Here is a 24,932-nt window from a genome sequence, read left to right as displayed (position 1 = left end):
TGCAAATTAAAGGAGAAGGCACCTGCAAATGCAATGGAATCAGGTGCATGGACTAAGACCATTATCCCCAGAGCGATCGCTTCATCCATAGTATTACTGTTTGGTGAACTGAAGTTAAACACTTCCCCACTCCCCGCCGCACTGCAACCCCACAAGACTAAAGATTTCATTAAGTCCATGTTTTATTTTAAGAGTGTTTCTTCAGGAAAACGCTCCTTGGCTTCTCTGGAAAGAATTTTACATACCTGCTGTAATCATTTCTGTAAGTTTAGTCCTCAACAGCCTCCATCCATGAGTACCAGAACAGCAACACCTTGAGGACTGCATTGGAAAATATGCATAAGCTACAGTTACTTATGTTTAAAACGTGAAGTCCACCCATGCACCCTGGCCCGCCTCCTATGTGTCCCCAAATAGTTGCTTTAATCAGTTTCTTAGCCTCAAGTAGAATGGCATTATCCTAACTACATAAGAGGTGGAAACTGAAGGGTGGGTTGTTGTGAAGAGAAGTGGCAGTGAATAAAGACGAATCGGTTACAGAGTGTACCGATTACTCTTATAGCCTGCCCTCTCTATTCCCAACATACAGCACACATTTTCAATACAAGTGGCACAGCAGCTGCAACCAGCATGAATAATGAAAACAAACTTTAAAAGACTGCTCGTCACATTGCTCAAGAGCTACCTTCTAGGGAGTAGTCATTGTGGTGTACCTTCAGATTACATGTTAGCAGCACAAAATGATTTCGCTCTGATAAAGTATGCAATGGTAACTTTGGATGGGATACCACTGGCAAACAAAGACCATTGAAAAGGAAATGCAATGGAAGATGTCTGATGTTTGGTCACATTGAATTGTGCAAAGAAATTACAGCAGCACTTGATTTTTGCTTCAAATTCATCAAGTCCTTTGCGCAACCAATAAAAGAATGAAACATTCACTATTCAAAGGCTGGAGGCTATCCCTGGACTCTACATTTGCTAGATAGATTTTGCAAATGAATACTTGTCTGACATGTAACAATAGAAAAACATTCTTCAGTCACATCAGATTCATTAAGGCCTTAAAAGAATGTGTTCTGAAGCCTCTGCAGGATAATTAATCTTTATTACACAATTCTGAATATTTATCCTCGATAGCTATCGGGTCTTCTCAGACCAAACTTTGATATACCGTCAACACGAAACCATTAGTCACAGTAAACTTCACCTGGGTACACACCATGAGGACTTCCAACTACTGTATTATAGCTTCGATTCAAGGTTTCTAAGGGAGCTAAAACTTAACTTTCGTTTCAACTATCGGATCATCAGTGACCAGAGGAGCTTGTTTCACACTAGTTTCATTATTTATCTCAGTCTGCCCTGCCACCTGATCAGTCTCCTTCTCAACTTCATTTTGTCATTTAGTCACTTGTGTAATACATTGAGAATCGAAGAAACCAGCAGGGTTTCACATCAAGTACATGAGCAAAACAGATTCTTGCGGTAAACATCTCAATAGCCTGCATGCCACACTGGCTGCTACTCTCCTAAATGCTTCAATTACCTATATCAAGTCTCAATACAAAACTCTGCAACTGGACCAACTCTAGATGGCTCAAACCCAAATTGACACAGACGTTTTCAGAAAATGGTCTATCACCTTCAGAAAACCCTGAGATTTTGGAGACAAAGTTAAGGAAACTAATGTTAAGAACCTAAAATGGCCAATCACAGAGGTATTCATATTCCCAGTTAACACTACATTCCATAAACGGACTCTAAATAATCGTTACTCTCCGAAACTAACCACCAACAGGTCCTTTTTTACTCCTAGTGCTCTGTGAATTTTACATGAAATTTCATATTTCTTCTTCCATTCAAGGGACTAGTGGGTCTCAACTGTGCCATCACTAGCTGCACATAATTGATGAGACTGTTGGAGAGCTATCTGGTTTACATGAAGAGTGAGTACATCACTGGAAAAAAGTTCAACCTACATCGATCCATTGTAGAAAATCAGTTTGATATATCAAGTTGGAGAGCTACACATTTAAGTAGTTCCTCCAAAGTCAGTACGTTGAGTCCTACCTAGACAGGAATTTGTTATCACACCCTCTTGAAGACACCTACAAGGCCCATCCACTCTACCAACTCTGCCTTAATAAAAATCAGAGAGGAGAGCGCACTGACCTGCTGTCCAAAAATACATGGTTGGCTACCAACAAAGTTACTATACTACACCGCACATACTCCCCACAAGCTCCCTCATATGATAACCTATACCTTACAAGCACATGACCCACTGCCTGCAGATTCTTCCATGCAAGGATATGTAGTGATCCTCAAACCATAAGGAGACTCCCAACCTAGGGAATGCTAAAACTGACCATATGGTCATTGTTCACCAATCCAGTTAGGGGCCTGTCCAGTTCCTTTCACATGGTGTCTATGGAAAGTGAGACAATTATCAGTGTTAAAAGGGGTGTAAAAGCAATCTTATTTTACGATTTCATGCTAGCTTCCTCATTTATCAGGCAACTGTGGATGATGTGCTTGGATCCTTCGACCCTTCCAGCTCACTGAAGCGCAGATCACATAGGACAAGGCTGATGGGCAAATTGCTCCACAAAGGCGGTACAGAGCTTGCCAATTTGGTTAACCAGCAATGTAAAGAAGCTCCACAGATTGAAAAATGAGAGCATTTTGTTGAGAGCCACAGGTGGAGAAACTTCATGAGAATATTCCATCGGTACGGACTGAGTTCAAATTCAAGATCAATTTTCTGTACGGACAAGCAAGGTTAGTCTCCTGGACTTGGTTTCAAATCAGTGGAAAATAATCTCATTAGCAGGCAAATTCAAGCTGATGTGAAAATGAAAATATTTTTAAGTTAATATACAATGCTGGCAAACTGATGCATAAAACTAAAGACTCGTATGAGTAATTTGACCAGTGATGGCCAGGTTGTGTGTCATCAGATTTTTCTAACCCACAATACTTAAAGGCCCAACCCCATGTAATTTAATTTGATTCCTTACTTAAATTGGTTAGAGAACTTAAGGTCATCAGCTGGGAGAGTGGGAAGACTTGTGCCAATAGGCAGTTGATATATATTTCTCAAGACAGATATGAAGCAGGAAACACCAGGGGAGCTGGGAGACGTGATTTGCTATAAAAGCTAAAAATGATAACCTTTATGGGCGTTCACACAGTGAGTGGCTAAGTAAAAGTGCTGAGGGAGACTGAATTTACAGGAAAGTAGGACTGCTGGATCCTACGTCAAGAACTGCTAAATGTAACTGATAAACTTTCTTCTGTTGCATATCATGCAAATCAAGGACAATGGACGCAAGAAGAGCTGTTTCTCTTCTGAGAATGAAAACAAATAGAAGCAGCTACCTACAGAAGGAACATTTAACTTAGGCACTTACTGGAGGATTCAGACATTGTTTACATTGAACAGACAAACAATGGGAAAAAACACTGCTTGCCGCTTTGGACATAGATAAAGTTACACTTGACCAAAATATACAACTTGCACAGGTTAGAAGATGAGCAGGATTTGAAGCGTCTAACAGGACATTTTCCAGATCAACTGTTAGTGCAAGGAGGGCTGGTAGGAGTGAAAAAGTAGCCTCAGCTCTATTATAGCCAAGCAAGATGAATTAAAAAAAAAATAATGTAAGAGTTTCCTTAGTCTCTTCAGATGTATTTCTCTTACTAACAGTCCATGAGGCTCAGAAAAGCTAGTGTCAACACAGTAGTTTATGACAACACATTAGGCCGAGACCTTGGCTTGCGGAAAGAAGCTGCAGGAGCGGCTGACAGGCCTTAAGCTCCGATTAGATGACAATTCATTGCAGATGACAACACCCGCACTCAAACATCCATACCCAGAGGTCTCCAAACATTTACTCACGATCAAAATAGAGAAAATACACAATTTGGTTTGCAGAGCCTTCTTAGGGCATTTCCATCATAGTGGAAGTGCCTGCTGACTTACCTAAGAGCGATAAATATGGCATTCCAAAGACCATGGTGTGCCAAACAATAAGAATTGGCCTTGTATATTAAAATTGCTAATCTTGCTGTTCTCCAAGTCGAATATTAAGAATTTTTAATACTATTCAAGCATCAAAACCGTGACTTGCCGATTAAACACAGAGTGCTGAAGGACTTCAATACTAGTATTGTGTCTACTGTCAAGACATGAGAAGGAGTAATTGCCAGTTAAGGCTTGACCTATCTGGATTCAAGTATCAAGGCTAAAATGAACTAATCTTGGATGGTTCCAAAGTCAGGATACTCACTAGAACTCAGCATCAAGGTCACAGTCTAAGAATCAACAGAGGGGGAAACCAAGCCTCAGATAGTTCAGTGTGGCATTCCCTATGATATGCAGTTATTGCTCATCAGATCAACTGTGTGTCTGAAACAGATGAGGTACAATAGAAGAGGAAAATAGTAAATTCAATAAAGTGTGAACATTGAATAAGCCTTCAAAGCTTGTGAAGGAAGGGAAAAAGTTCAGACTTGGGCAAGTTAAAGGTAATATGTGGGGCAAGTAAGAATACCCCAGGAGCTTCCCAACAATAAGCTATGAAAATAAACACTAAAATAAACAGAAGTGCTTTCTGGTCTACTGTATAACAGAACGCAGTGCCCAACACCAGTTTCCTCTACATAAGCAAAGGCAACAATTATATCAGACACTGGACCTCCAAAGACCAGTCATCCCTTCTGGAGTGTAGAATAAATCTGTAAATATACACATAAAAGGAGGTCCAGCCGGCTAAAACAATTGCTGTAGACTCCGTGGAAACCCACATATTTGACAAAATCTCAGCAAGAAAGAATTCAAAATACGGGAAAAAGATATTAGGGTGAATTAAAACCCCGTAGTTTCAAAGTTTAAAAAAAGTGAGCACACATCTGACGGATATGCTTTGGCAGAATATTCCGATAAGGGGGGCTGGGGGGTGGAACTAACTGGGGGAGATCACAGGAGGCCGGAGAGGGGCGCAAAGGAAACCGGCAAGGTGTTTTATGGTCATAGTTCAGGCACCTTTTCCAGCACCATCCACAATGCTATTCTGGGAATGGAGGGGATTGGGGATATATGAGCACTTCCTGGTGCACTGCAGGAAATCTTTGAGCACCTCGACTAAAGCTATGAAACATTCAGCATTGTTTAACTCCATTTAGTTACACAAGCAGCATGTACTCAAAATCATTGCAGCTGTCTATGAGATACCGTCAATCAAAAGTAATACAGGGCGTCAACTTCCCGGACAAGGTGATTACAGTGATTAACAACAATGCACCAGGGAGCACTTTAAGATCGCAATGAAAAGACCAAGTTTTCGTTTGAATCATTATAAACGAACCAAAGGGGTTTCCTCAACAAAGCAACATGGAGTTAGTCAGTAACAGACTTATGATCGTAATAGTGTGCCTTCAGCTGAGAGCAGATATCCCTTGATTGTCGCTGTTTTCTTCGGTGCAATCCCAAATCCACAAAAACAATTTCCTGCGAGTGACTTCACTGCCCAGAGACCGCCATGAGAATCCACACGACTATAGACACTGAACTTTTAGAGATTAATGTCAGACTAAACAGGATTTATGCATTGTCCTCTGGACACCTGCCTGGTGTCCACCAATGGTCAAGTTTTCAGAAACCCCCTGGAGGATTCCTACAAGTCCTTCGGGCACGGACCTCCCTTGAGTAGCCAGAAAGGTCGCTGCCAGGAGCCCTCGAAGCGGGAATGTTACCTGACTCCCTGGACGATTTCCTCGTGCTCGTCCCCAGTTTTGAATCAGGCTCTGACTCTTCTGACTCAGCAAAGACATCGTAGCAAGGTCGCTGCTTCACACAGCGGCGAGCAGATTTGCGCTGCAGTAGAGGGTCCTGCTCAGAGGTTTCGGTGGCAGTTTCCTCACACTCTTTCTTCCAGAAAGCCACTTCCTCATCCCCAGTGTCATCAGAGCTTTCCCGAAGTCCAGCAGTACGCGACACACGACCTACAGACGAGAAAGCAGAGTAGGTAGTAATATATTATATAAGCATGCAGTTTAGAATCCGTATGACCCCACAATTCTACTTATTAAAGTGTTCAGAGTCCCCAACAGCAGAAGAGTTTGGACAGTTCCCACAAGGCCACCCCATATTATCCAAACAGGCACAAAACACACCCCACTATGTAGCACATAAGTCGCTTATTTTTGCGTTCTCGTTCTAAAATAGTTGAACATGGGTGATCTCTAAAATAGCATGCCACATAGTGGAGTAGTGGGATAAAAACGTACAAGGGGTACATAAAGATAGTTAGAGTGGGTGGCAGGACCGGCGCACATAATAGTTGAGGATTGGAGATAAAGAAGGTGAAAATATTTCATCCACTAATAGGAACAAATTAGAAAGTACAGGTCTGCGCATCAGATTTAAAAAAAATGTATAGTAGTGGGATGAAGCTGGCCATGATTCAATGTGGCTATGGGTCTGAAGGCCTATGACCCAAATCCCTGGTATCAGCCCATTCACACACCAAAGAGTATTGCATGGTCGCCTCTTAAGGTTAGGGAGTGATGTGCTGATGTGGTCCCCACTATGGTGGACTTTATGTTGAAGATGTGACAGCATTATTGCAGGCAACATTTGTCTACTACAGGCCTGTTTGGGGAGGTGTGCATTTGAGTTGAACACAACAAGGTTGAATGTAGCATCCGCCTTACAGCTGGGTTCCTCATTGTAGTTCCCTGAGCCAGAGGATCTAAGCAGAAAGCTGTAACATGAGCTGTGCTGAAAAGTGCCTCAGGACAGCTGTGTTCCCCAAGGCTGGCTAGCAGTTACTGTGTTTGATTCATCAACAATCTCGATTTGAAGTTGTGAGATTCCAGCATACAGCTATCTTGTACTTCAGAGTGTTGTGCTCACTGGGTTGCATGTACAGTACCTAGTGGTCTACCAACTTACAAGTATCTTGCTTCTTTAGACTGGAACATAAAGAAGAAAGGCAAGGACAACATCTCCACTCTAAAGGGGTTAACATTGACAGGTGCTGGACAGAATCCTTCTGAGAGCCCCTTGACTTGGGAAGGTATCTTCTCATTCCTTTTTGTCAAGAAGAATCCTAGAAATCAGAGACCAGTAGCCACTGTCAGTCTGTTAACACATGGGAATTTAAGTCTTTGTATTGTGAGGCTGAGGCCAGATCTTGCCATCTCTCTGCCTATTTTAAGATCTCTGAAACAAAAGTCTAAGGTGTTTTCAGAATTTAGATTTGAATTAACCAAGGACATAATGATAGCTTTATACTGCTCATTAGGAATGAAGGGGAGAAAATGTTGAAGTTGATCAATGGTGTAAAATGGTCATTGTGCCATGACTGGCTATGGGACAGAAAGATTACGCTCCTTGTTCCATACAATGTAGCTTGGGGTCTCTATCGGTCAATCGCGAGCTACTGGTAGCTTACGGACACCTCACAAGTAGCGAATATGCTACTTACCAGTATGCATCTGTTCTTGGCATGTAGGGCTGCTGACATTCATATCTGTGCATAGATCGCCGCCTAGTGTTCGGTCCGGATCATTGCACATTGTTGTCCTGGAAGAGTCTTCGAAGTATCACGAGATTGGTGGCTCCTCCCCTGGACTACAGTGCGCATGGGCATCCTCTCCATCCTCAGATTTTTTCGCCATTGTGGCAGTGATGGAGTAGATACAGTAAGTGATGACCATGCTATACAGTAATTCAGTGCTGCAGCCGCTACAGGCGCCGGGGAGGAGGGTGGGCGATATGAATGTCAGCAGCCCTACATGCCAAGAACAGATGCATACTGGTAAGTAGCATATTCGGTTCGAGGCAGGCTGCTGAATTCATATCTGTGCATAGATTATATAGCAGTCCCTCCATTAGCGGCGGCTGCCCGTGCCAGCTGCAGCAGTCTGAAAAAGGGTCTTGAGAACAGCCTGTCCTACAGCTGCCTGCTGTTTTGAATGCACATCTACACAGTAGTGTTTAGTAAATGTATGTATAGTGGACCATGTGGCTGCTCTACATATTTCCTCTAAAGGAATGTTCCCTAGGAAAGCCATGGACGCCCCTAACTTGTGTTTGGAGTGGGCTCTGGGAGGAATCGTTAATGTGCGTTTAGCTTTTTCATAGCAAATTTGAATACATTTAACGATCCATCTGGCTATCCCTGCTTTGGAAATGGCGTTGGCCTTGTGTTGTGGAGAAAAGGCAACGAACAGTTGTTTTGTTTTCCTAAAATCCTTTGTCCTGTCTATATAGTACATGATGGCCCTCTTTACATCTAGTGTATGGAGCATTCTCTCTGCGACATAGTCTGGATTTGGAAAGAAAACAGGCAGTTCAATAGTCTGATTCATGTGGAACTGAGATATCACTTTAGGCATGAATGTGGGGTTGGTACGGAGTACAACCCTGTTTGCGTGAACCAGTATGAATGGTTCTTGAATGGTTAGTGCCTGGAGTTCACTAACTCTTCTCAACAAAGTGATTGCCACTAAGAAAGCTACTTTCTAGGTGAGGAATTGAATCTCACATGAATGTAGAGGTTCAAAGGGTGGACCCATCAATCTGGTGAGGACCACATTCAGGTTCCACACTGGTGCCGGTGGGTGTGTTGGAGGAATCACTCGTTTGAGTCCCTCTAAGAAGGCTTTGATGGCAGGTACTCTGAATAAAGAGAGGTGCTGCCTGTTTTGAAGATAGGCTGCTATTGCGGTTAGATGTATACGGATGGAGCTGTATGCCAGATTGCATCGGTATAAGTGTAACAGGTAACAGATGATGTTCTGAATGGATGCATCCAGCGGATTAATGTCATTGTTTTTACAGTAAATGACAAACCTTTTCCATTTAGCCGCATAGCAAGCTCTGGTCGTGGGTCTCCTGGCCTCCTTGATTATATTCATACATTCTGGAGGCAGGTTTAGGTAGCCAAACTAAGACTTCAGGAGCCAGATCGCCAGGTTCAGCTGTTGCGGATCTGGGTGCTGAATTTCGCCATGGTTCTGTGTTAAAAGTTTGGGGGTTAGCCGCAGTCTGAGGCGGCACCACGGAAAGTTCTAGTAACGTGGTGTACCATGGCTGGCGTGCCCACATTGGAGCAACCAGGATGAGTGTCATTGAGTGTTGCCTTAGTTTGCGTGCCACCAGCGGTATTAATGGCGCTGGGGGAAAAACGTACGCAAAGCTGCCTGACCAGTTCATCCATATCGCATTGCCCTGCGACTGTGGATGCGGGAACCTGGCGGCAAAGCTTTGGCATTTTGCGTTTTCCCTTGTGGCGAACAGGTCTATCTCTGGATGACCCCACTGCTGGAAGTACGGTTGGAGTACTGATGGATGTATCTCCCACTCGTGCATTTGGTGGCTGTGTCTGCTGAGCAGATCCGCCATTTGGTTGTCCTTGCCAGGGAGGTGTTCTGCCATGAGGAACATGTTCCTCTGAATGGCCCGCCTCCACATGCTCTGAGCCAGATGAGACAACTGTGGAGTGTGTGTTCCTCCCTGCTTCTGTATGTAGTACATGGCAGTAATGTTGTCCGTCCGGATCAACACGACTTTGTTGCACAGGTGTACCTTGAATGCCTTCATCGCCAGGAAGATTGTCATCAGTTCCAGATGGTTGATGTACATCTTCTGTTGCTGTGTCGTCCATAGTCCCTGCACTGTGTAATTGAGTACATGAGCTCCCCATCCCTGGAGAGACGCGTCCGCCGTCAGTATTATTTGTGGAACAGGCTCTTGGAACGGTCGGCCCTTGCAAAGGTTTTGTGGATTCCACCAATGCAGAGAGTTGTATGCCCGACCGCTCACCAACACTAGGTCTTTCAACTGTCCTCGAGTCTGATTCCATTGACGTGCCAAGCACTCCTGAAGCGGGCGCATATGTAGTCTCGCGTGCGGGACTATGAAGATGCGGGAGGCCATCATGCCTATCAACTGCATGAACACTCGCGCCGGAAGGGAGCGTTGAGGTCTGAACTTCTTTATCAGCAGTTGCATGCGGTTGATCCTCACTAAATTTGGCTGAGCGTTGGCTGCCAGAGTGTCTATGGTCGCGCCCAGGTACTGCCGTACGTGGGCGGGTTGAAGATGTGACTTTGGATAATTCAGTAAGAATCCCAGGCTGTGAAGAAGGTGAATGGTGTGGGATATGTGGCTGGCACACTGCCTGGCCGACTTTGCCTGAACAAGCCAGTCGTCCAGGTAAGGGAAGACGTGAATGCGCTGTCTCCATAAGTGTGCAGCCACTGTCGCTAGGCACTTGGTAAAGACTCTGGGCGCCGTCGTTACTCCGAAAGGGAGGACTTTGAACTGATAATGCTGATCTTGAAGAGTGAACCTGAGATATTTTCTGTGTGATGGGTGTATGGGTATGTGGAAATACGCATCCTTTAAATCCAGTGTTGCTAGGAAGTCTCCCTGATTGAGTAACGGCAGAACCTGCTGGAGGGTGAGCATATGAAAATGCTCTGACAGAATGTATTGGTTGAGAGGTCTCAGGTCCAGTATAGGTCTGAGAGACCCGTCCTTTTTTGGGATTAAGAAGTACAGAGAGTACACCCCTGACCCTCGCTGTTCCACAGGCACGAGCTCTATGGCGTCTTTCTGCAGCATACTTAGTACTTCTTGCTGCAATAATGTCAAGTGCTCTGCAGACATAGGACGGTGTCTTGGTGGTATGTTGGGTGGATTGGATGTTAATTCCAGACAATAACCGTACTGGACAATTTCTCTGACCCACCTGTCTGTGGTGATGGATCTCCAGACTGGCAGGAACTGTTGGAGCCTCCCCCCGACCGGTGTAATGTGGGCGGGGGGCAGTGACAAGACGTCACGGTTTGTTATTGGCGGAGGACCTGGTGTTGTTGTGTCCTCGTCCTCTGCCTTTGGTGCTGGATCCACGATATCCACCCCTATTGTTTTTATTATAGGTACTCTGGGTACCTCCTTTACTGTGCTGCTGCTGGGACCCCTCACCTCTAGCTGCTCCTCTATTCCCGGGGCGACGAAACGAGCCAATCCGAAACTGCTGCGACTGTAGAGCCCCCATAGATTTCGCAGTTTCAGTGTCCTTTTTAATCTTTTCCAGTGTAGCGTCAACCTCGGGCCAAATAAAAAGTCTGGGTTGACTGGTTGATTCAAGATATTATTTTGAATCTCAGGTTTGAAACCTGATATTCTCAGCCATGCGTGCCTCCTCAACATCACACTAGTGTTGATTGCCCTTGCTGCAGTGTCAGCTGCATCTAGTGCGCATTTGATGGACGCATTTGTAATGAGTTGCCCCTCTCTGATGAGGAGCTCCGCTCCATCTTTGTATTCATCTGGTAGGTGGTTCTAGCAGTGTTTCTAGGGTATCGTAGTGTGACCTGTCGTATCGGGCCAGGAGTGCCTGAGTGTTGGCAATGCGCCAGATGTTTGCTGCTATCCTTTTGCCTGATGTTTCTAGCACTTTGGACTCCTTGTCTGGAGGAGGAGCATCACCTGTAGTCTGCGAGTTAGCTCTCTTGCGAGCATTAGAAACTACCATGGAGTCCAACAGCAATTGACCCTTAATGTACACTGGGTCTCCTGGGGCTGGTTTGTATTTATTTTCTATTCTCTGATTCAATACCCGTGCCCTGGTTGTCTCCTTAAAGATGTCCTTAGCATGTTTAATAACCCCTTTTAACATTGGTAGAGTCTTGACCGTTCTTTCTGATGTGGAGAACGTGTCCACTAAGTAATCCTCCTCCACAGAGTCAGAATGAAGTTCCACTCCGTGATTGGCAGCCGCCCGTTCAATGAGGGCGTTAAAAGCAGCAGTATCTTCAGTGGGAGATGGTTTGATATGATAAAGATGAGTGTCAGGAGCATTTTGTGGGTCTCCTGGGTCATTAGGGTCTCCCCATTCTTGGTCTTGCTGTTGTTCATCTGGGTCATTATCCACAGGATAAGTGGTATCATCCTCAATATAGCCCTCTGCTGCATCCGCCTCAGAGTGTGTGGGAGAAAAGGATGGTGGTGTCGAACCCGACGCCATTTTCCTTTTTAGTGGAATCTTGTATGAGTCCAAAGCCTTTTCGGGAACAATTCTCCACTTGCGGAACAGCCTACCAGTGTCGGCGTCGATAAACTGGTCCTGTGAGTCTTCGACATCGGTTCTTTCCGTGGGCCCTGTTCTTGGTTGTTCGATACTTTTCCTAAGTTCGAACATCTTCGGTGCCCCTGGTGGTGGCAATCCGAACTTGATCCGTGCCGGCGCCGAGTGAGCCTTTGCGACCTTGTGCGGTTTGGGACCCGTTTTCGGTTCGAGAGTGGCCCGTTCCCTGATGCGCTTTAGGGACTCCGACACCTGTTGCAACGTGAATGCAGACGGTGCTTTGGAACCGACAGGCTCTTTGGAGACAGGCCTCGACGCGGTCTCCGGTGTCTTTCCAGCCTTAGGGTTTTCGATCCGAAGTTTGGGAACGACGCCCTGTTGATCCGAGATTTTGGCAGTCTCAGCACTCCTCGGTGTTGATGTAGTCAGATCGACCACCTTGACCTTGGTCGTTGGTGCCCCAACTTTCGGTGCTATAGGCCGGTGCGTCTTCTCGGGACCGAGGGCCTTCTTCTGTTTCTCGGTGCCGAAGTCCTTCTTTCTTTGGTTGGCTCCGACGTCCTTCTGTGTCGACGGATTGGAGGGCTTCGATGCCTTCAATCCAACCTGAACCAGTTGCACTTTCGGTTTCGATTTGACCAGTGCTGGTTTTGGTTTCGATTTCACGGAATCGACTCCAGTCTTTTTTGATATTTCTGGCTCTTTTGAAATGTTCAAAGCCGGGCCTTGAGGCGGGGCTGTAGAACGATCCGACCGATCTTGGGTAAGGCCCACAGGCGATCCCTCGACCTGAGCCTTATCAAGACTGTCTCCTTCGGCCTCCGCATCGACGGATTGGCCTAGCTCCTCGCCTGAGCCATCTTCCTTGGCCCCAAGTGCCTCATCGTCGTCTCCTACCTCGTCGACGACGTCTTCGTCCTCGAAAATAACGTAATCATCGTCGTCATATTGGGATTCATGCTCCGAAGCATGGCTCGAGTCTATCTCTTCGACGCTCTCGACTTCTTCATCCTCGGTGCTGAATATGTTAACCGGGTTAGGCGCCGATTGTTTGGCCTCCAATCTAGCCGCCCGTCGATTCCGAAGTGTCTTCTTCGACCAGAACCGGGCGCAGGCCATACACCTGGACTCATCATGATCCGGTGATAAACATTTGTTACACACCGGATGGACATCGATGTGTGGATATTTCGCATGACAGAGGACATCTCTTGAAGGGAGTCCTCGATTCCATCTTCGAACGTCGATCGATGTTCTGACCGAAACTTGGTCTGAGAAGGGTGAATAAGTCAGAGAACAAGTATAACAATTTATCGATACCGAACGCAAACAATACCGACGATATCTAAAGGCTTTTGGCCTTAAATAAAGTTTTCCTAACTTGAGCTAAGATGAGCACATCCGAACCCAATGGCAGAAAAAAACAATCTGAGGATGGAGAGGATGCCCATGCGTACTGTAGTCCAGGGGAGGAGCCACCTATCTTGTGATACTTCGAAGACTCTTCCAGGACAACAATGTGCAATCATCCGGACCCAACACTAGGCGGCGATCTATGCACAGATATGAATTCAGCAGCCCACATGCCTCGAACCTTGCGGCTCCACCATGCATCCCTTTGTTGCCCTGTATCAAAAGTAAACTAGGCCTGTCTTACTGTTATATTAATTTGAGGCCTTTTCAGTGCTTACGCACCCTCCCCCAAAGCAGCTGCTCACATTGCCTGAATTGAGCTTGGCTGTGGAAGGTCAGAGTGGAGAGGGTTATGCTAGTGCAAAATGCCCAGCACAAACAATATTAGATTGCTCATCAGCAACCATGGCACTTCAATCCTGCATGGCCAGAGTCGCAGCCTTTACCCCAGTGCCTTAAAACAAAATACCAATCAGAGTCCTTGGCTTTATCATATCAGCATACCACAGCACAGGTGGTGTGGTGCTTGACCCGCCTTAAGCATTAGAGCACTAGTAGTGTTAGCCCTGGGACCGGCAAATGGTTCAGAACCTAGTTAGTAGCCAACGTGGAAGAGGTAATTTATTGAGGGGGAAAAATCCCTGTGAAACGCTCTTTATTTATAAAGGGGAGAAATGTAAAATGTGCGAGATATTTCCCTGTGAATAGCTGCTTTGATCATTACATAAAATTTAATGTAAAGCAGGCTGTCATGTAAAACAAATGGACATGCAAAACGAATTTGAAAGCTGCTGTGCTGTACTGTTACAACAGCATGTCTCCATTGGGCTGCTCCCCTCTACAAGCACTGTTAAGTGCACAATACGCGTCCCAGGTTAAAAAACATTCTATTGCGGGCACAACTGTAATGTAGATGCGCTTAGTTTATAGGCTGTTAATCCTCACTTGACTCACTTCCCTTAAGTCCCACCCAGAGATCTACAGAAACCAGTTTGAATCCCAGCACGACCCACTTTGCCTATCATTCTTACAAGGTCTGTAACATGTGTTCTATCCTGTAACCATAACACCAGTCATTCAAGCTGTTTTTTTAGTCGACCAAGTGAATAGCCATGTGTAGGAAGCTGGCTCTCTAGATACTATACCAAAAGGAGGTATAGTGTACACAGAGTTCAGGGAGTCCCCAAAGATATGGCAGAGGTATAAGTAGATAGAACCTTACTCTGACTGTAGTGGTAGCTGAGCTGTGCAGTTAGGCTTATAAGAGGGTAGTTCATGTTAGGCATTTGTTGTACACGCCCAGGCAAGAAATGATGTCACACGCAAAGACTGAATCAAAACAAATTGTATGCATACAAGGTTTGTTATTTTTATTACTAGAACCAAGAGTGCAGGTAATTTATACAGTTTGTCACTGGTAATAAGTTTCAGGAATGCAGTATGATTTTGTAAATGCAATGAATAATTTACAGTTTTAGGAAAGCTTTCTGTACATGTCAATCAAATACAGTGTTAGACCTTGCAATGATCGAGATATGCAATGTTATGGTACAGTTCAATGTAATCCTATGAAAGAAACGAATAGTTTCTTACCTGTCGGTGTAGTTTTGCAGCTTGAAGATCTTTCTGGATTCACTACGCTGTGCATTATTCCGCGATCTTGTGGTTGGGTCCGGATTCGTAGTCGTTTTTTTTTTTTGTAGCCCAGGTGGGCGGCGACGACCCACCATTTGGTGCACCTCCCGTGACGTCGTCGTGCTTCCTGCGGAAGTCCCACCTTTGGGGCGACATCTTCGGGTTCTTTTTTCCTTTCTTTTTTTTTTTTTTTTTTTTTAACCCTAGGCGATTAATTCTTTTGTTCATTTTTCTGTACATTTTCATTCCTTCTGATTTCTCAATTTTACCCCCTCTTCCTCCAGCCTCATCTTCCTGGCGGAGGTGGGTGGGTTCACTAGTGAATCCAGAAAGATCTTCAAGCTGCAAAACTACACCGACAGGTAAGAAACTATTCGTTTTGCAGCGTGAATCTTTCTGGATTCACTATGCTGTGCATAGACTTTGTAGCAGCTTTCCTAATTTTGTGGTGGCTGGGTGGTAGATGAGCGTTGGTCGTTGAAAATGTGTTGAAGCACCTTCTGTCCGACCTGTGCTTCCTTGTTCATCTGAATGTCCACGCAGTAGTGTTTTGTGAACGTGTGCACAGATGCCTAAGTTGCCGCTAGACATATGTACTGAATGGGCGTGTTCGCCAGGAAGGCAACGGTGGCCCCCTTCTTCCTTGTGGAGTGAGCCTGAGCTCCCTCTGCTAGCTCCTGTCCAGCCTGTTTGTGGCAGAATTGAATAGTGAGTGCAATCCATCTAGCGATGGTGCCCTTAGTCACTGGTCTACCCATGAAGCTAGTAGCAAAGGACACAAACAACTGCTTTGATTTCCTGAGTTCCTTCGTTCTCTCAATGTAGTGCATCACCGCTCTTCTAGCGTCGAGGGTGAGCAGGGCCCTTTCTGCGTTTGAAGTTGGGTTTTGGAAGAAACTCGGTATCTGGATACTCTGGTTCATGTGGAACGCCGACACCACCTTGGGCATGAAGTGTGGGTCTGTTCTAAGGACTATCCTGTCCTTGTGAATCTGAATGTAGGGTTCCTGTAGCGTTAGAAGCTCGCTCACCCTGCGTAGTGAGGTTATGGCCAACAGAAAGGCCGTTTTCATCGTCAACATTTGCAGCGTGGCCTTGTGAATAGGTTCAAACGGTGCCTTCATGATCTCCGTCAGTACCACGTTGAGGTTCCATGCCGGCGGCGGCAACCGTTTAGGAGGGGCAATTCTTTTGGCTCCTTCCATGAATCTCCTCACAACCTGCGAAGTGAAGAAACTTCCACCCTTCTCCCCTCTGGTGTAGGCTACGATCGCCGCTAGGTGTACCCTTAGGGAGCTCGAGCAGAGGTTACTCTTTAGAAGGTGTGTGACGTACCTCAGTACGGTTGAGTCTCTAGTCATTCTATTTTGCAGGCCCCTCTTCCTGCACCACACAGTAAATCTCTTCCATTTGGCGCTGTAGCATTTTCGTGTAGTTGGTTTTCTTGCCTCCCGCAGCACCCGCATAGTGCTAGGAGGCAACTTAAGGTGAGCGAACTCTAGGTCCTCAGGAGCCATGCCGCCAGGTTGAGGGTCTCTGGTTCCGGATGTAGGACCTCTCCGTTTTGCATGGAGAGCAGGTCCCTTCTTCTCTCGAACCTGTGGGGATTGCCCTGTGCCATTTCTTGAATTTGTGAGAACCATGTCTGCCTTGCCCACTGCGGAGCCACTAGGATCAGAGTCATGTTGCTGGTTCTGCACTTCGAGCACTCTGTGCAACAGAGGTATCGGTGGAAAGGCGTAGGCAAATGTCCTCGACCAGCTTATCCATAGGGCATTTCCTTGGGATTGCTGATCTGGTTGCCTGGACGCGAAGCTTTGGCATTTTGCATTTTGGCGTGTTGCAAACAGGTCTATTGTGGGAGTTCCCCATCTCTGGAAAATCTTCTCCGTTTCCTGGCCATTGAGCTCCCACTCGTGTGATGCCGAGGTCTGCCTGATTAGCCAGTCTGCCTCCACATTGTCCTTCCCTGGAAGGTGAATTGCCAGTAGATCTACCCTGAGAGGTATGGCCCATCTCCAAATCTCCTGTGCCAGAGAGGAGAGAGGGAACGACTGTGTCCCCCCCCCCTGCTTGTTGATGTAGAACATTGCCGTGGTGTTGTCTGTTTGAACCAACACCCTCTGGTTGTACAGGTGCCTCTGGAATGCCTTCTGGGCTAGCTGGATGGTTTTCAATTCGAGGTAATTGATATGGCGTACCGCATCTGCTGGAGCCCACAGACCCCTCACTCTGAGGTTGTCCATGTGCGCTCCCCATCCCTTTTGCGATGCGTCCGTGGTAATGGTCATTGTTGGGTTTGGTGGTGTCAGGCTTCTCCCTGCTGTCATGTTGTCTCTGTTCCACCAAGTCATCTCCTCCTGCACTGCGTGCGTAACAACCACTAGATCCTCCCAACTTCCATTTGCTTGTGACCATTGCTGTTGTAGCCATTCCTGGAACGGTCTCATGTGCAGGCGTACATTCGGCACCAGCTGGATACACGACGCCATCATCCCCATCATCTTGCTCACTGACCTCACTGTCAGAGCTCGCCCCTTCCGGTAGAGCCGCGTCTCCTTCAGTAGGGCATCTGTCCTCCTGTCGCTGGGCACCACTGTGCTGCTCAGGGAGTTGATCTTTGCCCCCAGGAAAATCTTCACCTGCTCCGGTTCCAGTGATGACTTCCCCCAGTGAATCGAGAACGCCAGGTTCGTCAGAGTGTCTGTTACGCGTTTTGCGTGTCTCTCGCACTTCTCGCGTGAGTTTGCCTTGACCAGCCAGTCGTCTAAGTAGGGGTAGATATGGATTCCCTGCCTTCGTAGGTGGGCCGCGACCGCCGACAGGCATTTTGTAAAGACCCTTGGCGCCGATTTTAATCCGAAGGCCAGGGTTGTGAACTGGTAGTGTTCCTGGTCGATGTTGAACCTTAGAAGGCCCTTGTGTCTTCTGTTTATTGGGATGTGCAGGTAGGCATCCTTGAGGTCCACGGTGACAATGAAGTCCCCGTCTCTTATTTGGGGCAGTACCTCCTGCAGCGAAGTCATTTTGAACTTCTGCGTTCTGATGAACTTGTTTAGGTAACGCAGGTCCAGGATGGGTCTGAGGTTTCCGTCTACTTTCGGGACCACAAAGTAGTTTGAGTAGACCCCCTTGTTGCGTTATCTGAACGGCACTGCCTCTATGGCTCTCTTTTCTAGAAGTTTCCGTGTTTCTTCTCTGAGTAGGGCCAGTTCTTGAGCCGATCTCTGCTTTCCCTTTGGTCTTCTGTTTGGAGGTCTTTTCTCCAAATCCACGCAGTATCCGTACTGCATGACGTTCAGTATCCACTTGTCTGTGGTTATACTTCGCCACTCCTGAAGGTAGAACCTCAGTCTTCCGCCTACTGGTGTTGTATGCTCGTAGGCTTTCGGATCTTCTCTCTCCCCTGATGTTACTGTACTGCGCCTCACCCTGCGCCTCACCCTTGGGGGCATGTCGAGGGTAGGCGTCCTCTTGCGTGCTGAGTCACTTTGATGAGGGCTGGTCACCCCCTCTCCTCCTCTGGCCACGTCCGTTCCCTCTCCCGCGAAAGGACTGGCCCAGAGGTTGGTACTGCCAGTTTTGCTTCTGTTGACCTTGTTGTCCGTGACCATCACCCTGCTGGAATGTCTGGTGCGACGCCCCCTGCTGGCTTCCTCCCCTACCGTAGGGTCTCCTTGAGGGATTGCCTCGCCTCATTCCCCTCAGCTGTAGGGCCCCCATGGACCTCGCCGTTTCTTTTTCTTTTTTCAGCTGGGTGAGTTTCTCGTCTACTGTTGCTCCGAACAGTGTCTCTCCATTGAAGGGGGTGCTAAGGATGTTGTTCTGCACCTCCGGTTTGAATCCCGAGATTCTTAGCCATGCATGCCTTCTCTCGGTGACCCCTATGGCCATTAGTCTTGCTGAAGTCTCTGCCCCGTCCAACGCTGTCTTTATACAAGAGTTGGCGATGTTTTTACCTTCGTCTACAAGGTGCGAGGCTCTCTGGCGGTATTCCTCGGGGAGGTGCTTTACTAGCTCCCCCATCTCGTCCCAGTGCTGGTACTGGTGCCTATTGAGAAGTGCATTGGAATTCGCCATGCGCCAGTGCATTGCGGCGTTCCTCTCGACCTTTCTTCCTATGAGGTCTATCCTCCTGCTTTCTTTATCAGGTGGTGGCCCCGAAGCTGCTGGTACGTTGGCCCTTCTCCTGGCCGTGGAAGCTATGATGGAGTCGGCGGTGATGCTACCCTTAAAGGCTTCCCTCCCCTGATTCATCACACTTTGCAGCATGGGGAGGAATTGGCTCCTCGTCTGGATGGGGAGCAGTGTCTCGAGGAGGAAGTCGGCTTTCGGCCTCTCTTCGTCGAGTTTGACGCCGAAGGCTGTCGCTGCGCTCCTGACCACCATGTTGTACACCCCGATGTCGGGTGGCGAAGGCCTCGAAGGGTACGTGTCTACGGGCTCCTCCGGGTTTTCGGTGTCGAGATCCTGCCATTCGATGTCGTGGCTGGTAGATGGCGCCGAGCTGTAGAACGACTGCTGGTCTTCTTCCTCGGCATCGCCTTCATAATAGGTCTCGTCTTCCTCTTCGAGATCTCTGGTCAGCCCCTCTGTGTCGAATTAGTCCTCGATTTCGACGACGTTCGTCAGTGGAGCCGTTGGAATCTTGGCATCAAACTCCTTCTTCCTTTGAAGGATGTTATCCATTTCGGCCTCGAGCCGCCTCTTTTTCTCCATCTCGGAGATGCTTTCGGCGTCGACCGCTCTTTCTGCGTCGAACGTCCCATCTCATGGGTCGACTTCGACGATCCTTGCCTTTCGGCGTCTTTCGGCACCAGGGAGTCCTTTTCGAAGGATCCGCTCGGCCTCTTGTCCATGGTTCCCCCCTTGGTCGTCGAACTTTTCGGCGCCGGGGCTCCCTTCGTGGACTTTGACTCTGATTTTCTCGAGTCACCCTCGGGTTTGAGGTATTTTCTGTTTTGAGCTCGACGATTCTCTTACCTCGTCTTCATTTTTCTTGTCGGTCTCTACGACCGTGAAGCTTTCGGGTCCCTCGGCGACGTTGTCCTCATCGTCCGTGGATAGGCCCAGATCGTAGAGCGACGGGGCCTTACCCTTGCCATCCATGCTGGCGTTGGCTCTTCTCTGCCGATCTCTCACTCGGAGCGTCTTCGGTGCGAAGGCTGAGCAGGCGTTGCAGTCCTTACTCTGATGGTCGACCGGTAGGCAGAGGTTGCAGACCGGATGCTGGTCCTTCTGCGCGAATTTGTGGTGGCAGTTAGGGCAGAACTTGAATGGCGTCTTGTCCATTGCGCTCAGGGCCTCTGAGTGCGCATTCTCCAAGGGCGTCGAAGAAAAAGGCGCAAAACTTACTTTCTTCGCGCTCCTGATGTAATCTATTCCTTTTCCTGTGATATCTTCGTAGTAGTTATCGACGAAACTCGCTTTTCTTTCTTCTTCCTTCGATTGTAATTCTGGAGCTTCCCGATGACGATCCAGACCCAACGGCGGAAAAAAGAATCTGAAGATGGCGCCCCAAAGGTGGGACTTCCGCAGGAAGCACGACGACGTCACGGGAGGTGCACCAAATGGTGGGTCTTCGCCGCTCACCTGGGCTACAAAAAAAAAAAAAAAAAAAAAAAAAAAACACAAAGAAAAGACTACGAATCCGGACCCAACCACAAGATCGCGGAATAATGCACAGCATAGTGAATACAGAAAGATTCACGCTGCAAAAAAAAAAAGTTAGTCTTACAGGCAAGTACTCCCTTTTGAAGTTCAGTCTTGAGCTGGTAGCACTTACACAGGGCAGGGGTCAGACAAGTAAAGTGAGTGCGCGCTCAGCGGCAGAGGGACGGTCGGGTGCAGAGGTCAAAGAAGAAGGTGGGGCCCAATGTAGTGCCATGGAGACTGGGGGTACTAAGAAGAGCTCCGGTCACAGGTAGGTACCTACAGTTTCTGGGTCAGGGCCCAGGGATCAAAGAGGCACAAAGGGAGCCACAGGTAGGCACCAGAAGCACGCCGCAAGCTGCACTCTGGCAGCAGGGTGCAAAGTAGGCAAAGGGCTGCCAATGTAAACCAGTGGAGGAAGTTGGTCAGGAAGAAACGCTGCAGGCTTGGACCAGGAGGCTGGACAAGGGCAACCAATGGCTGGACCGGTAAGTTGGATAGCTGAGGAACACCCGGGCACAGTCTGCTGTGCTCCCCAAAGCAGGGGGTGGGGGTGCGGGCGGAGGGGTTTATGCCAGGGTTACTTTTGGTGTCGAGTTTATGCTGCTGGGTGCAGTCAGGGGGGATGATTCGAACAGAGGCTGCTGGCGTCGAGGAGTCGTCTTTGTGAGGTCAGCCAACGGTGCTGATGAGGTCGGGATCACCGGGGAGATGTCTTCGGGTAAGTGGTCCACTCGGACCGTGGGTGTCTGGTGCAGAGTGGTGCAGTGCAGCAGATCCACCCGGATCAGGAGACTGAGGGTTGGTTTCTTTGCTGGACAAATCCGGTGTCCACGGGAGAAAGGAGTCTTTGTCGCAGACAGCACAGGTCCAATGAGGTTCTTGAGGTTGCTGGCTGTGGGCCACACAGATATCTGGAAGCCTGGTTGCTGGAGGAGGGGACAGGTGTTAGTGCTGGGGCCAAGTAAGTCATCGTCTAATCCACTGCTGCATGGCTTTTCGGTCCTCCTTCAGTCGTTGAATCTGAAGAGGCAAGGTCCAGGGGTGCCCCTAAATACTAGATTTAGAGGTGTTAGAGATGTTCAGGTTGGGACCAATGAGCCCAATCTCTGTGGTGTCTACAACCCCTATTATGCAGGGGCATAGGACTTTTCCTGATTTGGGGGGGGAGGGGGGGGAGAAAAGGGAAGTCCCCTCATCTTCACGATGGAGGGGACGGAGGAGAGTGCTTCATTTCACCTCCCCCCACCTAAGCGGTGTTGTTGGCAAAGGTGGGCACACCTCCCATCCTGGCTAGGTTTTGCCACCCGAAGTGGGGGGTCAGAACCAGTGGTGGCCTGTTGCGGATGGTCACAAAAGGTAGTGGGTAGCTAACAAAGGAAGCAGGTCTTTGAAGCTTCCCCTTCGTGGACCTTGCCCATCCTGGGGAAGGAGGCGTGACACCTCTGCCCAGGATGGTCTTTCTTTCAGGACCCAGAGACTGCAAGCTCTCTACCCAGGGGTACAGGAATCTGTCTGGTGGTGGCAGATGGCTCGTAGGCGTTCAGGAACCAAACCAGGGCTTGTAGTTTTTCAGGGGGTCTCTACGATGCCCTCCGAGTGCATTTTACATTAAATCCCACACTGGCATTAGTGTGGGTTCAAAATGTGCTAAGAAGTTTGGTACCAAACTTACCAGTTTTCAATGGAGCCAATCTGGGGCTGTGTGGTTCATGCTGACAAAACATCCAGCCCCTATAATCAAAATGGCTTTATTGGACTTACAATGCCTGTGAATGGTACAGACACTGTAGGGGCATCGTGCTCATTCAGCTATGCCCTCACATGTGGTATGGTGCACCCTGCCTTTTGGTGTGTAAGGCCTGCTAGAGGAGTGACTTACCCATGCCACAGACATTGTTGGTGGGCATGGCACCCAGGAATGGGTGCCATGTCGACTTTTCGGTTTAATCCGCACCAAAACACGCAGCCTGTAATGGCAGTATGTGGGTGTTAAGGTGAAGGATCTCAGAGGGTGGCATAATACATGTTGCCGCCTTCAGAGGCCCTCTCTGGTCGCAAGGACCTTGGCACCAGGGTACCTTTTAGAAGGGACTTACATATGGCACAACTGTGTGCCAACTGTGGAGACAAAGGTACAGTTTTGGGAAAGAACACAGGCCTGGGGAACCTGATTGGAAGGGACTCAGGGCGCACTCAGTCAAGTTGAAATCAGGAATTCGGCAAAATGTTAGGGGGAACCATGCAAAAACAGGCACGTTCCTACAGTATGTAGTTATATGTTTCAACTGTGTATTCTGAGAGAGTTTTGTCCTAATCCACTAATTTTTCACAATCATGGCATTTGAGAACCAACCTCCGTTTAAGAATGACATTTTATTTGCTAGATAACAGTGTAGCACTAATGGCATGGTTTGGTTTTGATAATCATGCAGGGTGTAATCTTAGCAAGAATGGGACGTTTACTGTGACTCGCAATGGCAGGATATATGAAGCATGTTGGAGGGCAACTGCAGTTCCCTTGGAGGATCAGAAAAAAGTTAAGCGTGGCCCTGCCTTGAAGGCACTGTAAACAAACAGCCAGCAACATCTTCTCATGGACAGTGATGCACATTGTATCATGCTGTTGTGGCTACGCCACTGAATAATCAATGAAAAAAAAGGGATGCACACCATTACTTGTCCAAAACTTTCACCATGTTTGTCCATATAAATCTCAGGATGCGTGCGTGAACTGAGTTCAATGCCTTGCCCAGGTAGCACAAAAGCTAACAACATACTATTGGGAACAGCGTTTCTGCCCCACTCCCAGTCGCACAGCTTGTTTGGGGAAAATTACCCATTGTTCCATGCTTGTAATTCACTTTAATCCATATTAATCCGTGTACTCCAAAAAATATTCAACTTTTGAATTAGATCCCATTAGCTCCACATGTGGAAATGTCATGCTAATTTTCAACGTTTCTTGTGCTCAAGGTGTGCCCATCCGGACCTCTTATCCAAGAACAGCCCCAACGCATAATTCGTCCACAAGCAGTGTTTATAAAAAACCCAATGCATTTCGGGCTATGACAAGCCCTTCTTCAGGGGTCACTGCAAATAACAACATATGCCATTACATCATTGTACATTGTTGTTGAAGTGAAAGTTTATGCTATCACAATGTTTATAAAACTGTTCTGTAAAATCCATTTGCATATAAATGCTAAAATGAAAAAACAAGAAAACATTTCTTTATTCCTTCTCCAGTGACGTCCTTACAAACCTAATCAAACCTGATTTGTAGCCCATCTGTCCCTACGCTTATAATAACTCATTATCACTTGGGCTGGCCCTTGGCACCCCCATTCCATTTCATAACCATACCGCTTTGACGGTCTTGCCAAATCCTCCCCATATCCATTTCCCACTTCTTTAACTTGCTTGCGTTATTTCACACGGATTCCCTTCACCTTTCTTCTTCATAAATTATCGCCTATTCTTTACTCTATCTTGACCGAACATACCCTGTCACACATGCACATTAACTACCAACCTCTTTACCTTCACATACCCTACCCTCCATCTCCCTCAAACATGCACCGTTTGAACATGCTTTTACAATCCAAAAAATGCTTTACAAAACCCACAACCATTCAACACTTTCATGTGCTCGGCCGCTAATGCACGGACCCTTCCCATACCTGCCAAAAGTTGTTTAAAACCTCCATCTCAACCGCTTTTTTCATGGAAACGTTACCCCAGGTAGAAACCGCCCGATATTTATACCATAATTTCCCGCCAGAACCCTCCTCCCTTGTTCGTGCTCCGTGATAAGTCACATGGTCTCCCTGCTGACAACTCCATCAGCCACTAATATATATGCAAAGACTACTACTCCCATCATACACTGGATGTGCCGTTCCAAAACATTAACAAATCTAAGTTTTATAAATTGCATATTTCTTTAACACATTAAATAAATGAACCAACGAGGAATAATGCAAAAAACCTATCACTGAAAATACTTGAGTGTACATTTGTCAACACTATAAACACGAAATTGCTTTGACGAAAAGAGGTTTATCCATACGTGTGAAAGTGTTGAATGGTTGTGGTTTTTGTAAAGCATTTTTTGGATTG

General features: G+C 47.2%; 1 protein-coding gene across 2 annotated transcripts in view; it reads right to left on the bottom strand.

Moving 5' to 3' along the window:
• The window catches only part of KMT2B (lysine methyltransferase 2B), a 694,916-nt gene that overhangs the window by 554,426 nt on the left and 115,558 nt on the right, over window positions 1-24,932 (bottom strand). For both annotated transcript variants that reach the window (XM_085615911.1, XM_085615910.1), the window contains exon 7: window positions 5,761-6,009. In XM_085615911.1, coding sequence (XP_085472037.1) covers window positions 5,761-6,009 — 249 coding nt within the window. The remainder of the gene's footprint in view (window positions 1-5,760; window positions 6,010-24,932) is intronic.

Source organism: Triturus cristatus, chromosome 7 (assembly GCF_964204655.1).
Source record: "Triturus cristatus chromosome 7, aTriCri1.1, whole genome shotgun sequence".
In the NCBI taxonomy this organism is placed as follows: domain Eukaryota; kingdom Metazoa; phylum Chordata; class Amphibia; order Caudata; family Salamandridae; genus Triturus; species Triturus cristatus.
The sequence above is the reverse complement of the archived record's forward strand: the minus strand, read 5'-3'. Positions and strand labels throughout refer to the sequence as shown.